Below are 16,478 nucleotides of genomic sequence, written 5' to 3' on the forward strand. Positions count from 1 at the left end.
GTGATCACTAGTCTCTACTTGGTGGACCTCTAGGAGCACTGTTGTTTTGGAATCAAACTCTTAATGCTGGCAGGAGCCAATATAATCTCTGTTCTGGTGTTTCATAATGGCAGGATAGAACACCAAAGGAAGGGCCACTGTTCAGACCAATCACCTGCTCCCTAATCACCTGCCCACTTCTCCATAAAATCTCTAGAATGACGTATTCCTTCTCACTGAAACTTAAGTTACAGCTTGACATACTAAAACTGATGATGGAAAATAAAATGTTCCTGTTACTTACTGTAAGTCATTAAGCTTATATAACTTTAAGCTTATGCAAGTCATTGTTTTGTCATTCAATGTTTTGAGAGATCAGAAAAAGAAAGCAATCAATGTTTCTCTCTTTTCCTATGCCAGCCTTCTCAATTGCCATCCTCCAAATGTGCTGGAATTGTAGTTCCAAGACTTTTGAGCCATCTTGGGAAATTTTCACCATACTGGCTAGGAGGTTCTGGAGAAGCATTCCCAAAGCAATTAGGAAAGGGCTACACAGTATCATAACTTCCATCTTCTGCAGGATTTTCCATTCTTATATCTTAGGTGCGGGATAAGGAAACCTGAACATTATTGCAACATGGTTTTTCAGGTATGCAATGTTCTAAAAGCATAAGGCAGAGAGTGCAACGTATATAGCCCTACCTTACAGTTTTGAGAGCTGTGTGTGCATATAATCTATGATTCCATTCAAATGGAGAGAGGCTAGAATGTGATGCTGAGAGAACTTCAGCCTTTTTAAATGCAATGCTGAAAATCAAGGATTTCTTCCCAATTTGTATAAAAAGAGGTTTCCACATCCTTCTTTAATCCAAGAGCATTTAAGAACAGCAGGTGGCAAACACCAGAATAAAGGGATATGTTCTTTGCTACTGCTACAATTAATCCTGTATATCTCAGGAATCAAAATCCAATGAAAGAAAGCAAATAAATGGTGATTGTTTTGTCCCCTAAAGTTGAGCAACTTTAATGAACAAATCATTAAAAAAAATGAATACAGATGCATACATACACAAAAATATGCATAGAAATGCCCAACTTTTATTATAGACTGAGTTTTTTTACTTATTTATAGACTGTGAGTTCTAGTCCTGCCTTAGGCCTGAAAGCCGGCTGGGTGACCTTGGGCCAGTCCCTCTCTCAGCCCAAGAGCCAATCAGGCGTGGTATGAGAGTTCTAGTCCCGCCTTAGGCCTGAAAGCCGGCTGGGTGACCTTGGGCCAGTCCCTCTCCCTCAGCCCAAGAGCCAATCAGGCGTGGTATGAGAGTTCTAGTCCCGCCTGAGGCATAAAAGCCCGCTGGGTGACCTTGGGCCAGTCATTCTCTCTCAGCCCAAGTCACCTCATAGGGTTGCTGTTGTGGGGAAAATAGGAGGAGGAAGAAGTATTTGGTATGTTAGCTGCCTTGAGTTATTTATAAAAATAATAAAGGCGAGATAGAAAAGAAAGTTTCTAAATAAATCATGAACCAATATTGAGATCATGGAAATTGCAGCTAAATTCTAATTCAAGAAGGTTCAACTGCAGTTATCATCTCTTACTTGCCTTTCTATCAACCACATAAAAATACAATGGCACTCACGGGTTTATCATTTTCTGCTGGCAGCTCAAACACACATTTAAGTTTAGAATCCATGAGTTCTTCTGGTTTTGCTTCTTTCCACTACAGCACAAGAAGAAGTAACAAAGTTATTAAATAAAATAATTTTCAGTTTTGTATTAAACTATTTATACTGTGGACACTTTATCGTTGAGACTGTAACCTGCTAAGGGTCTCTTGACTGCATTGGATGGATAAATAAATAAATAAATCCAGAAGAAAAGATTACTTTTTTCTTAACTATGGATGTTATGTTTTTGTTTAGAAGTGAGCATCACCAATGTCCCCTGGTACTCTCCAGATGGAATGCAAGATTTTATATCATAGAAACCTTGAACATTTGTCATGATATATGTTTAATGTCTTATTTTCTTTCAACTCCAGAAAGGATGCTTATTTGCCTGAGCCAGAAAAAAGGGCCAAATTATGTACAGGTGGACCTTGTTTAATGACCACTCATTCAGCAACCATCAGAATTTACAACGGTGCTGAACATGTGGTCCTTATGACCCGTCCTCATAGTTACGTTGGTTGCAACATCCTGCGGTCACCATTTGCAACCTTCTTTGCTGGCTTCCTATGAGCAAAGTCAATGAGGAACTCAGCAGAAGGTTGCAAATGGCGATCACAAGACATCCTCATTTAACAACCTGTGGTGATTAGCTTAACGACAGCAACTGGGCATGCTGGAATTTCCAGCGCTAAGTGGCGTGGTCATGTGATGTTGTGCTTTACAAGCGCGCTACTTAGCAACAAAAATTCCGGGCCCAATTACCATTGTTAAGTGAGGACTACCTATATTGGAAGAGATGGGTATAGTGTCATCTAGCCTCTGAGAATGTATAAAAAGAGAGCCACCAAACATTTTTTTTTAAAATAAATTTTAGTAAGTTTCAAGAAAAGAGTAAAAACTACAAAACAAAACTACAGAGAAGAAAAAAAGAACTAAAAAGGTGCGAAAACACAAAAGAAAGTTTTTTCAAATTTACAAGATGTGGCTTCCGACTTTAAACAGCAAAGATATACAAAAATTTCCATAATCAATCTCTTACTCTGTATTAAACAAAAACCACATTATTTCTATAAATCATTCCACTTTGGCACATCACTAAGTACAGTTACTCCTCCCCCTTATATTAAAATAAAACAAAAAATTCAAATAAACCCCCTAAACATCTTTCTCCCCTCCAAAAGATAACACATATTTAATTATTCCCTTTCTACCACTACACTGTGTGCACAATTATTAGGCAAGTGAGTATTTTGACCATATCATCATTTTTATGCATATTTTCCACCTCCAAGCTGTATAAACCTGAATGCTTCGGATATAAGCATATCAGGTGATGTGTATTTGTGTAATGAGGGAGGGTGTAGCCTAAGGAGATCAACCCCCTTTATCAAGGTGTGCATACTTATTAGGCAGCTTCTTTTCCTCAGGCAAAATGGGCCAAAAAAGAGATTTAACTGACTCTGAAAAGTCAAAAATTGTAAAAAGTCTTTCAGAGGGATGCAGCACTCTTGAAATTGCTAAGATATTGGGGCGTGACCACAGAACCATCAAATGTTTTGTTGCAGAGAGTCAACAGGGTCGCAAGAAACGTGTTGAGAGAAAAAGATGCAAATTAACTGCCAAAGATTTGAGAAGAATCAAACGTGAAGCTACCAGGAACCCATTATCCTCTAGTGCTGTCATATTCCAGAACTGCAACCTACCTGGAGTGCCCAGAAGTACAAGGTGTTCAGTGCTCAGAGACATGGCCAAGGTAAGGAAGGCTGAAACTCGACCACCACTGAACAAGACACGTAAGTTGAAACGGCAAGACTGGGCCAAGAAATATCTGAAGACAGATTTTTCAAATGTTTTATGGACTGATGAGATGAGAGTGACTCTTGACGGACCAGATGGATAGGCCCGTGGCTGGATCAGTAACGGGCACAGAGCTCCACTTTGACTCAGACGCCAGCAAGGTGGAGGTGGGGTACTGGTATGGGCTGCTATTATTAAAGATGAGCTAGTTGGACCTTTTCGGGTTGAAGATGGACTCAAAATCAACTCCCAAACCTACTGCCAGTTTTTAGAAGACACTTTCTTCAATCGGTACAGGAAAAAGTCTGCATCTTTCAAGAAGACGGTGATGTTTATGCAGGACAATGCTCCATCGCATGCATCGAACTACTCCACTGTGTGGCTAGCCAGTAAAGGCCTCAAAGATGGAAGAATAATGACATGGCCCCCTTCCTCACCTGATCTAAACCCTATTGAGAACTTGTGGGCCCTTCTCAAATGGGAGATGTATGGTGAAGGAAAACAGTACACCTCTCTGAACAGTGTCTGGGAGGCTGTGGTTGCTGCTGCACAAAAAGGTGATCATCAGCAGATCAAGAAACTGACAGGCTCCATGAATGGAAGGCTTATGACTGTTATTGCAAAGAAGGGTGGCTATATTGGTCACTGATTTTTTGTTTGAAATGTCAGAAATGTTTATTTGTAAATTTTGAGTTGTTATTCTCACTTTAACAGGTGAAAATAAACGAGTGAGATGGGGGAATTTTCATTTTTCATTTAGTTGCATAATAATTCTGCACACTAATAGTTGCCCAATAATTGTGCACACATAGATATGCTCCTAAGGAAGCCAAAACCTACTTTTACTTTCTTAAATATTCAGTTTTGAGGTTTATTAACATTTTGGATTGACCAAGAGCACTGTAGTTGTTCAATAATGAAATTCATCCTCAAAAATACAACTTGCCTAATAATTGTGCATGTAGTGTATTCTATACATTTCTGTCTAATAAAGTAAGAATCAAATTAAAAAGCGTATAGATTGTCTGCCATAATACTTAATACAATAGTTTTAATAATCTTAGTCTTAATAAACCCAAAAAAATTCAAAATAGTAACCTTAAATCAAATCCTTAAAACCATCCAAATAAGCACATTTTTTAACCTTAATCTTAATCCAAATCTTTAAAAGCAAATGACATCAAACCCTTAAAGCAAACCAGATAGACATTCTTCAACTCTTATCCTACTTCAAAATAAACCAGAGCATTTACATATCCCCACAATATGCACAGAGCTTCTTTCTTAAAAGAATCAAACAGCCCAACTGCCCCCCTCAAAAACTGCTTTTCACGGCATTCCACCAGAAAGACAATTTCACTTGTGGCTTGCAGATCTCTCTCTCCCTTAAATTTCTCCAAGTCCACTATCCAATCTTCATCCAGCATCTCAATAAAAATCCCAATCTCACTCTTAGAAGAAACATTTATATTGTTGAATTCCTCAGTTTCAGCGACCACATCCCCAACCTGATGGCAGAGGATTTTCCACGATGTCCTGGATATCTTGCATAAAATCTTGGTGGAAGTCAGAAAAAAATCTGTTTAAAATTCTCCATGTCTCATGCAGTAGATTATGGCGCTCCCTAGGAGCTTAACCAGCGAAAGTCAAGGATATGAAAAAGTTCCAAAATGTATTTATGCAAGCAAAAGTGAGATAAGCAGACAGTTCCCAAGGGAAAGTGAAAATAGAAAGCTGAAGGTTCAAATCAGCTGATTGAACATGTAGGAAAATGCTAATATTTTCAAATTTAATACAAAAATAATAACAGGAAGACAATTGTTTACTCTCAATTTGGTGATCTAGAAATGGGGTGGCCGGTGTTAGCGTCCCTTTAAGTCTACAGTGCGGCTTGGAAAATGATGACGCCCCCACCTCCCAGCTAGCTCTGAAATGCTGTTTGCAATCTTCTGGCTGCAAACAGCCATCCAGAGGACAGATGGGGTGATTCCAGGTGTTTTCCTTTATCGGGAAAACATTTCTGGGCTTCAGGAGAACCTGCCCGAGCCTGAAAAAAATTACCGCCTTGTCAGCTCTGCCCGCTAAGCCCGCGGGCACAGCCGCTCAGTCTGCCATTCCCCACCGGAAGCCAAGAGAACCACCAAGCATTCTCGAGGCAGTTTCTGGGGCATGAGATAGAAAACCACTCTGGCTCCTAACTTTAATGCTGCAGAGATGGGAAGAGATCATCTAGGGCTAGGAAATAATAGGGAATCCAGCCATTTCCTCAGCATCCAAGTTGGAAGGAGACTGAAGATCGTTTGGCAGCTGCATGGCCATTACAACTTGGCTCTGTAATTCAGCTGGATCATCTCCCTGCCAGCAAAGATGGGATGCATGTGCAGCTGCTTAAACCTTTGAGCAGTGGCACCTATCCATGCATGCTAGCCCTTTACACTGGAAAGCCCAGAAGAAGCAGAGGGAAGCTTTTCTGAAGAGGAAATGCAAAAACAACAACAACAACAACAACTAAAGACTGAGCTCATCAAAATTTGCAGATCTCTAAATCAAGATGAAAATACATTCACAAGGGTTCACGATTCCACCAGAATGTTAATGCATTGGACTCAATCCTATCACCAGATGGTTAAAGGCAAATTGCACTGATCAGTTCTCTTTGCATACTGTTTTATTACCTATATGGTGAAGCATGCTAAAGAGCAAAAATACAGTGGAATGGTGATTAGTAACTTGTTCCACCACTTATGCCTAGCTATGAGTTGATGCTCTGACAGCAATTCAGAAAGTAGAAACATTAAGGCTGGTTAATTCAGCAGAGGATAATACATACGTATTTTAAATCCAAGTGAATGACCTAGATACCACATGTGCAATTAACAGATATTGTTAAAATTCTCCACTCTGGACAGCATACCGCAACAGTGGCAACCATGATATAGAATCAGTGATTCTATACCCCCTCCCTCACATGCTACTGATTACCAAAGATATACAATCTCTGGATATTAATTTATCATAAACACAGTTCACTGACAAGATGCAAATTTTCATTGCCATGTTATGTACTGCAAAATAGGGTCAAACAGGCATGTTATCATACAACTGACATTGGGCATCACCAGAACATTAATATTATTTGTTTGGCACTATTAATCTAAACTTCCATATAGTAGTGGCAACACCAAGCACTAGTGACAGATGCAACATGCACAGATATTAAGCTACATCCAAATATGAATACTCTGATATTTTTGAAAAGGCTCCTCTGATCTCCATCTTTTGCAGTGGAAGAGGCATAACCACACCATTCCTATGACAAGCTAAACATGTGTTTTAGTGTGGAAGTACCATCACATTGTGCAAATATAGCATGAGGCCAACGTTAGATCTATATCTCCCCCTAGCTCACTTGTTTAACATGCTTCAGAAAATGGCTAATCACAAACATTTTGAGAGAAAAGATATTTATGAACTTTGAAAAGCTGCTTATACTTACTACTGCTTCCATGTCTGAAGTATCAGGTGGTGCAAACATCGACTGGACCATGAACTTGTGTTTACTTTTCTCATTAGGGTCATAATCAAAAGGCTGTAGCATCACTGAAAAAGAAATCATTGCTGCGTCAGGATATGTACATGGCTGTCATATAGTTATTCTCAATGGCCTAGATAGCATACGCTAACACATAGTGTTTAGTGAAATCAGTGTATATTCTTTCCCGGAAAGCTGAGAAAAATCTGGCTTTCTGTGCCAAAGTGATTTCCCAAATGGATCACTATATAAATGCTTTGTCATTTCCCTAACTTTGATAACTTTGCTAGCACTTAAGCCAGCCAGGGAGTGACTGCAGTATTACATGGTACACCTATGTTGCCCACTAAAATAGATGATTCAGCAGTTGTGCCACAGCTGTCACGCAAAGCAATGATGCGGCACAGAACTGGATGTACCATAATGCAATAGGATCTAAGGATACTGCAACTCACGCCAAACGCAGAGACATTTCCAGCTTTGCTGGAAAAAATACATCCAATAAGCATCTCAAATTGCTGTGGACTTGATCTATCATCTCACACAAGATAGTATGGTAGCTCCATCAACACAAATACATCTAGTAAATGAACAGCATCTAACAATGATCTGGAGCCTTCACAAGCTTTATACTACATATGCCTTAATAGTTTTCTACTTTAATAATATTCATTTGTTACATTTTCTCCAAGACCTCAAGGAAGCACACATAAGCTTTTCTTTCTCCAATCTTCTTCAAAACAATCCTGTGAGGTAGGCTGCGCTGAGAGAAGGAAAGAGAAGCTGACTGAGAGGCTGACAACATAGGCTGAGAGACGTTATGTGGCCCAAATTCACCCAATGAGTTTCTCTGGCTGAGGGTGCCTAATCTTGACTAGTTCCAATAGTAGAGAACATATGTAACTCAGGGTGGAACTGCTGGGTTCTTGGGTTTTCTCTGAGCTTGGTTGTTTTCCTGCAGACATTTCATTACCAGGGTAGGTAACATTTTCAATGTGCTGGTAGTGAAACATCTGCAGGAAAGCAACCAAGCTCAGAGAACACCAAGAACTCAACACCTTAACTAGTATGTATTGTTTTAGAGAGCTAATTTAAAGCACAATTAGTGGATAAACTCTTGAAAGACTCTACTTCTAAAGATTTCATCCTTAGACCATACAGAACAAGGGTTTCTATACATCTTAGGTCATGAGTAGAATTCCTTGCAACCTGTAAAGAGCTACATATAATAAATGCATCTCTTGTTTATTTGTTCATTCGTTTCCGACTCTTCGTGACTTCATGGACCAGCCCACACCAGAGCTTCCTGTCGGTCGTCAACACTCCCAGCTCCTCCAGGGACGAGTCCGTCACCTCTAGAATATCATCCATCCATCTTGCCCTTGGTCGGTCCCTCTTCCTTTTGCCTTCCACTCTCCCTAGCATCAGCACCTTCTCCAGGGTGTCCTGTCTTCTCATTATGTGGCCAAAGTATTTCAGTTTTGCCTTTAATATCATTCCCTCAAGTGAGCAGTCTGGCTTTATTTCCTGGAGGATGGACTGGTTTGATCTTCTTGCAGTCCAAGGCACTCTCCGAATTTTCCTCCAACACCACAGTTCAAAATGCATCTCTAGGTTTATTTAGTAAAGTTTGTATGTTACTCCAATTGCACAGAATTCTGAGCAGCCAACATTCTCCAATTCAATAATAAAATTAAAACATAAGCACAAGGTAATGATTATATCAAAGCACCTAGGAACAGTGTCCACTAACAACCCCACATTCCTGCAGCAGGAGAAAATAAACCTGAAGCAAAGGAGGTGACCAAACCATGAGTGACCATAAAAACGTTCCCTTCCCCTGATCCAGGAATGGTTGCAGTTGGCACACAAGATGTAATTACGCAAATCCCCCCACTATCTGCTTGTCAAACAGGAACTATGAGTCCAGAAGGGTCTAAAATTATTAACCAGTTCAGCATAGGGGAGTCTGCTCCTATCTGTGATGGAGATTGGCTTCTGGACCCACAGCTGCTCCGCCTTACTAAATTGAGCCTGAGTTTGTTCATCTATCTTAACAGCATCCATAAAGCAGCTTCCAATATTTGGATGACATGGAAAGCTTAAAAAAGAAAAATCTAAATGGAAGATGCTGTTTGTCATCTATAAAGCCCTACATGGCACAGGATCAGGTTATTTGCAAGGCTGCCTCTCCACACTTGGCCCACAAACTCTAGCAGAATACACAGACTCTGGGTCCTTCCTTGAAGCAATGCCATCTGATGGGACTCGGGAGGCACGCTTTTTCTATTATGGCGCCTGCCCCCCAGAATGTGTCCCCCCCACCCTCCGACATATGGTTGGCCCCCAGCTTTTGGGCATTTAGAAAGGCACTAAAAACCTGTTTTGCTTTTTGTTTTTGGTGTTGAGGTCAGGATGACTGGAGGGCAATAATTGTGAACTCCCAATCATGTACTGTTGTTATTATTTCTTTTCAATATGACTGACAGCCTGTTCTTTTTTTACTCTTTTTAATATCTAAGTTTAAAATATTTAAGGGAATTGCAACTGTCAATAAACTGATTTTTTAAATACCTGCATTATCATTTATTATAATCTCAAATTTTACATAACTACAGCTGAGAAAATCATACACTGAACTGGTAAAAGAAAAAACTTCAAGTCTGAAAATTTATCAACAGAAACTGTTTACGAGAAGCTTATAATTTTGTTACATCAAAGGAACATGCAGTAATGCTGTTATAAACAAGCAAAGAGAAGTCATCATAAAAGTTGTAAACAGCCATCTGCTTGTTCTCCTAACTGAAGGCACAAATACAGACACCGTTGTCGTGAATAGCAACAGACAACTTTCTCGTACAAGAAAAGTCAGCTATGGGGCAGTTAAAACGTTTAAAAACACAATGCACCAAATCTTGACTAAAGCTACAACTTTAAAGCAGCCTTTCTCAGCTGGGGTCCCACTGCACCCTAGGGTTCTGCAAGCAATTTCTAGTGGTTCCATGAGAGATTGTAATTGAAAAAAATAAACATAGCTTTTTGAACTTTGCACACTGTGCAGTACTAGCACTTGTAGTGTTGGGAACTTTTACGCGCCATGTGACTCAGTTGCTGGCCTGCTTTGCTGTTGCTGTAAATGTTGCAAAATATGGGTTGTGTAGATTAGAAGTGAATTGTATTGTGTCATTTCTGTGATTTCTATGCAGGGATTCACTGAGACCTGAAGATTATTTCAAGGGTTCCTCCAGGCTGCTTTAAAGCTACTATACGTGTGTTTCAGTAAAGTTTACAAAAAAGCAATTCCAAAGCAATCTTCCCCAACCTGATGAGCTCCTGGGCTGTTGGGCTCTAAACCCTCATAATTGCTTGTTAGCAGGACCAAAGGATTATAGAAGTTGAAGTCCAAATACAACTGGAAAGCAAAAGACTAGAAAATATTTACTGATTGTCTATAAATACAGTGGAGTCATTTATTTTATTTATTTTCTATCCCGCCTTTATTATTTTTATAAATAACTCAAGGCAGTGAACATACCTAACACTCTTTCTTCCTCCTATTTTCCCCACAACCACCCTGTGAGGTGAGTTGGGCTGAGAGAGATGGACTGGCCCAAGGTCACCCAGCCGGCGTTCAGGCCTAAGGCGGGACTAGAACTCTCATACCACACCTGATTGGCTCTTGGGCTGAGAGAGAGGGACTGGCCCAAGGTCACGCAGCTGGCTTTCATGCCTCAGGCAGGACTAGAACTCTCATACCACACCTGATTGGCTCTTGGGCTGAGAGAGAGGGACTGGCCCAAGGTCACCCAGCAGGCTTTCATGCCTCAGGCGGGACTAGAACTCTCATACCACACCTGATTGGCTCTTGGGCTGAGAGAGAGGGACTGGCCCAAGGTCACCCAGCAGGCTTTCATGCCTCAGGCGGGACTAGAACTCTCAATCTCCTGGTTTCTAGCCTGGTGCCTTCACTGCTAGACCAAACTGGCTCTCTCTGGGAAGGTAAAGTGAGTATCACAAATGCAAAACACGCTGAGCTTGAAATGTTCTAACCCCCAAATACTCCATTTTGACACTAGAATGGGATATTCCAAGCTTATCAGAAGAGCTGGCATTGGTTGCCAACTGCCATTTGGGTGCAATTCAAGGCGGTGTCACCGTTAAAGCCTTTTGTGGTTCAGGGCCTGGATATTTGTAGAGATTACCTTCTCTGATGACATGTGCCTGCTCAATAAAGTCTAGAAGAATGATTAGATTGCAGCCTTAATTAGAGACTGCTATCTTCAGAGGCCACAGAAAAATATCTTGCAGTTGCCATCTCATTCCTCTGAATTAATATTTTGCCCAGGTATTTGAATGGCCCTTTCCCTCCTAGGTTTCAGAAAGTTGGTGAAGATTTAGATATTCCATAAAGTCTCTGGGCGGGTTGTTGTGACTATCCCTGAGTTATGAATTAGTGAATACTGATTCCTTGTTTTAGTATTTAGTTTTAAAATAACCCCATTTTAAAACTAAAACATTACTGATTATAAATAATGTTTTAGTTTTAAAATGGGATTATTTATCCAACTGTTTTTAATTTCAAATTATGGATTTGGGGAATTGAATGCCACTCAGAGTCAGCTGGTTGAAGCAGTTTATAAACTCTTTAAGTAAACAAGCAAATTTGGTCTAGTGGTTAAGGTGGTGGGCTAGAAACCAGGAGTCTGTGAGTTCTAGTCCCGCCTTAGGCATGAAAGCCGGCTGGGTGACCTTGGGCCAGTTGCTCTCTTACAGCCCAACTCACCTCACAGGGCTGTTGTTGTGGGGAAAAGAGGAGGAGGAGGAGGGAGTATTAGGTACGTCCATTTCTGGACCGAAATGCCCTCCCAACAGTCACTCATGCCCTTGTCATCTCACATATAGACTATTGCAATGCGCTCTACATGGGGCTACCCTTGAAGAGTATCCGGAAGCTTCAGCTGGTCCAGAATGCGCGGACAGTTACTGGCGCTGTAAAATCAGTGCATGTGATACCACTGTTATGCGAGCTGCACTGGGTACCAGTTTGCTTCCGGGTCCAATTCAAGGTGTTGGTTATTACCTTTAAAGCCCTACATGGCATGGGACCAGGTTACCTGCGGGACCATCTCATTCCAATAACATCAACCCACCCCACCCGGTCAGGCAGGGAGGGCATGCTTCAGACCCCATCTGTAAAGGAATTTCACCTAGCAGGGTCCAGGAGGTAGGCCTTCTTGGCAGTGGCGCCTGCCCTTTGGAATATTCTGCCCCTGGAGTTGAGACGGGTCTCCTTGCTCCCAGACTTCCGGAAGAAATTGAAGACCTGGCTCTGCCGCCACACTTGGGATGGAGAGGGTAGCTCCACCTGGGGGTGGTTGGTGCCATAGCACCCCTTATTGATCGCAATTCCATTTTCACTTGGATTTTATATTTATTATTATATTTATATTTTTAGCTTGTAACTTAGGCTTAGATGTTTTTATTATCATTTTTATTGTAAACCGCCCAGAGTACTCTGTCGGGGGAGATGGGCAGTGATATAAATTTAAATAATAAACGTTCACCGCCTTGAGTTATTTATAAAAATAATAAAGGTGGGATAGAAAATAAATAAATAAATAATAAATAAGATTAAAACACGGCGTAACAAAAAACTGAAACATATACATTTAATTCACCACCAGCACCCATCAGGCATAACCAGGATTCACACCATCCTCAAAGGTCCTCCAGAAACACTAGGTTTTAATCACTTTTTGGAATACTAGCACAGGTGGGGCTGTTCTAATCCCTGTGTTTTAGCCCTAGTAGGTAGACCAGAGCAGGAAATCAACTCCACAGGAAGGCTACAACTACTTTTATTGAGATTGGCTATAACAACAGAATCAGTCTGATTGTGAAATAATAATAATAATAATAATAATAATAATAATAATAATAATAATTGTATGCCACCTGACTCTCAACAACTTTAGGCAGCTCACAACAAAGACATTTCAATAAAATCAATACAACATAAAAAATAAAGACAAAAGATGGCAAGTGCGATGAAGCAAGGGATCTCAGTCTCCCTCACTGAATGTCTGGGTAAAGAGCTATGCCTCTTCTTCCTTCTTACAGTTCAGTGAATTAGGGAGGCATCTGCCTGAACCGCTTCCATATGTTATCTTGTTCTGGATTTTAAAAAATGTTTCAGTCCTTTTTGCCTAGGTAATGGTTCCTGCATATTTCCATCAAGGTCATCTTCCTTATTCTCTACACTGGGTTTAAGTGTTCCAAAGGATAGAAAAAAGGTCATCCTTGGGGTATATGATGGTGAGATTCCTTTTTTCCTCCCATGAGGGGATAGAAAGGTAACGGTTTCTGCTCCTACCTTAGATTGCAAAATTCAAATAACTGCTAAGGATGGAAGAAAGGGTGCAAAGGCCTGACTGAGTGTGGGCAAAAAGGAAGAATAGGGGAGAAGGGAAGGGAGCTGAACTAGACAAGAACTATGCAGGGCAGACACAGGTTTGAAGAGCGCAGATATTTCTATAAACTCACAGCCAACTTAAAACGAAGAACTCAGCTTTTTACCATTATGACCTGAGCTCAGACTTCTACTCTGAATGAATCTGAGACCTACTATCATATTTACAGCTTTGGAAAACAACAGTGGTGACTCACATTTTATAGCAATCCCTAGGGACACCTCTAAGCTTGCAAGGCTCAGCTGCAGCATATGCTCTGAAAGTTGCATTGTGCTATCTTTAGCAATGCTGCAACAAGGGGTGGCCTCTATCATGATGCTTGTGAATACTGTAATTTCCCTTGACTGCTCTCAAGTTGGCAGATAGGAAAGATTTCTTTGTGAAAAAAAGCATGGTCACAATTTGCTAGGATGAATACTAGATTAAAGAACATATTTTGAACATATTTTTAAATGTTCTTCTGTTAAATATCCCAAAACAACTAACTCTTAAACAAAGGAAAACTCAAATTCTGAACAAATTCAAGTGGTTAACAGTAAAAAAAGAATAAAACAAGCCAAAATCTTTGAACAAGTAAAATCCACAGCTGCCTCTATTCAGTGATGAATCTTGGTCTTGGTTAAAGCATAAGACATAATAACCCCACCCTAAATAATAGCATATAAATGTGTCAAATATAAAATCTTGGTACAAATATTCACTAAACTAAACTTGTTAAACCTTACTGCATAGATTAGGGGTCAGTTACAAATGGTCTCCCAGCACCCCATTGTAGCCCTAGCATTCCACATAGTTGGTGAGGTTGAAACTTTTAAGCTTCTAGTTTGGAAATGTTAAGGTTCAAAATGGGTGCCTGAAACACTGCAGGGATGCAAACAAAATGCAGGCCAAAAAGTCTGTCTATCCTTGCCATAAATGAATTACTTTTACAGTTTGCAGACAGGATAGAATTTACTTCAATATCATAGAAGAGAACTGTTGATCCAAATGTAAATGCTTAGGTACCCAAAACAGCATCAAAACCTACACTCAAGAGGCAGATTATCAACAAGACTGGGCCAATATAACAACCACCACCACCACCACCACCAGCAGAAGAATCAAGGATATTCAGTGGACACTGAACATTGAACAAGAGTAACTGTCTATTCTCTAAGTGGGCCTGGCCAGTTGACCTTGTGGGGGGAACTCTTCCATACTGTAACATTTTCTTACATATACCAGTTGTGCTCTCTTTTTCTCTGGCACCCCAAACTTCCTACCAAGCCCTCTCTTTTAAGTATTGAGATTTGGTAACATACTTCCTCTTAGGCTTGTCTTTCTCTTCCATTAACCTTCCTGTGATGGAAATCCTATTAAATCCGTTATAACTCAAGCCAAACTGATCTTCTGCCCAGTCTCTGCACTTTGTCAATGCTTCTGACTGCAGGACCCCACCCTTCCCTGCTAGTGCATTAGGGGAAAATGAGAAGAGACGATTAGAGAAACAGCAGCATAGTAAAATATTGTGAAAGGAGAAAAGGACTGAGTTAAGCAGTTCTGTAACAAATCACATGAACAGGCAAGGAAGTGCTGATGAGGCTGTACAGGACATACTAGCTGTTTTTTAAGAAGTGAGGTCCACGCAAGAAACCTCAGAAGCCTGCAAATAGAAATTCTCTCTTTAGCAATCTGCATTTCGTTAAGAAAAACTTCACTGCTGTGAAAAAGAATAGATGTGCTTAACTATCAGGTCCAAAATTCAAAGCTAACATAGTTCCTGTCTGTGGTGACTGGGGATACTTGGAATGCTATATTGAGTACAGATGGACCCCAAGCCCTCTGTAGATAGAAGATGTTATGTAAAACACTTAAAAACAGGGAACAGGTTATTGTAATTATGTGCTCTTTTCCCTTTAATGCTCACCATGAGTTCTTAAGAGTATTATTTTCCTGCTAAGCTTAACCCATATATAATTATGTTTGTAATGACGCAAATTATGGTTAGAAAAACTGACTAGAATTTCCACTTTAATCCTAAATCTGAAGTCATTAACTGTCTCACACCACTCCCCCAATCTGTTAATCCATGGTTAAGCAACTAGCAACAGTACATCCACAAAAGAGCTCACTTAAGTTAAAGCAATTCACTGCTCAAGTGATCTGGATATATCTTTAGGAATGGTCCCTTTACAGAAGAAGTTGTTCAGGAGTTGGTCTTTTTTATTATCTATGAAACGGATACCATGCTCAGCATTATTATGACATGCTCTCAAGGGACAGATAACAGAGTTATCTGGGACATTTCTGTCCTAACTCTAGGGAAGATGGATTTAGGGTTGAAGGAAGATAACAAGACATTCCTGGTAACTCTCTGCAGTCATGAAATCCCATCTCCTTGAAATTTTGTCAAGGGCCACCACTGGCCACCCTTTCCTATAGTGCTGTTAAGACAAGGAAAGAAATAGTAATGGCTGTGATCCAGCAGAGAGTCAACAGATGGGGCTCTTATTCATTTGATATTTATTACTTTTAGTTAAATGCTTTGTCATTCCAAGTTTATTTTATGGTCTCAGCTATGAGCTTGAGGGGGATAGGCATGAAGGATAAAAGGAAACATGCTAATGAAGGCAAGTTTTATAGAAAGTTGTAGAAGAAATTAGGACCACAGATTGATGAAATGGTTAGAAATAAGCTACTCAAAAAGATGCTGCACATGTGGGAAATATGGATGCTATGAAGCAAAATTAAACTGGCGACACTGATGAAAATGCCTGCGCAGCTGTCCTTCCAGCCGCCATATTCAGAATCTCTGTCAGTAAGGAGGAACAGATCAAAAGAACATTTCCTCATAGTCAGGCCAGCTTGGTTTGGCAGCAGATGCCACTCCTTAGTGCAGGGGTTCCCAGACTATGGCTTGGGACCTCCTTTGGGGTTGCAAGCAGGCAAGAGGGAGCATTGTCAAAATCCAAGCTACACCATTTGTCATTTTGCATAGAAAGGGCTCCTTATGCCCTCTGTATGTTTTAGATTACAGCTCTCAGCATTTCTTG

At 40.4% G+C, this 16,478-nt stretch overlaps 1 protein-coding gene across 1 annotated transcript in view; it reads right to left on the bottom strand.

Moving 5' to 3' along the window:
* VAPB (VAMP associated protein B and C) overlaps positions 1–16,478 on the bottom strand; it is a 54,481-nt gene that overhangs the window by 7,265 nt on the left and 30,738 nt on the right. The window contains exons 3-4 of the mRNA XM_063297012.1: positions 6,941–7,044; positions 1,617–1,697 (exon numbers count right to left, since the gene is read on the bottom strand). Coding sequence (XP_063153082.1) covers positions 1,617–1,697; positions 6,941–7,044 — 185 coding nt within the window. The remainder of the gene's footprint in view (positions 1–1,616; positions 1,698–6,940; positions 7,045–16,478) is intronic.

Source organism: Candoia aspera, chromosome 3 (assembly GCF_035149785.1).
Source record: "Candoia aspera isolate rCanAsp1 chromosome 3, rCanAsp1.hap2, whole genome shotgun sequence".
In the NCBI taxonomy this organism is placed as follows: domain Eukaryota; kingdom Metazoa; phylum Chordata; class Lepidosauria; order Squamata; family Boidae; genus Candoia; species Candoia aspera.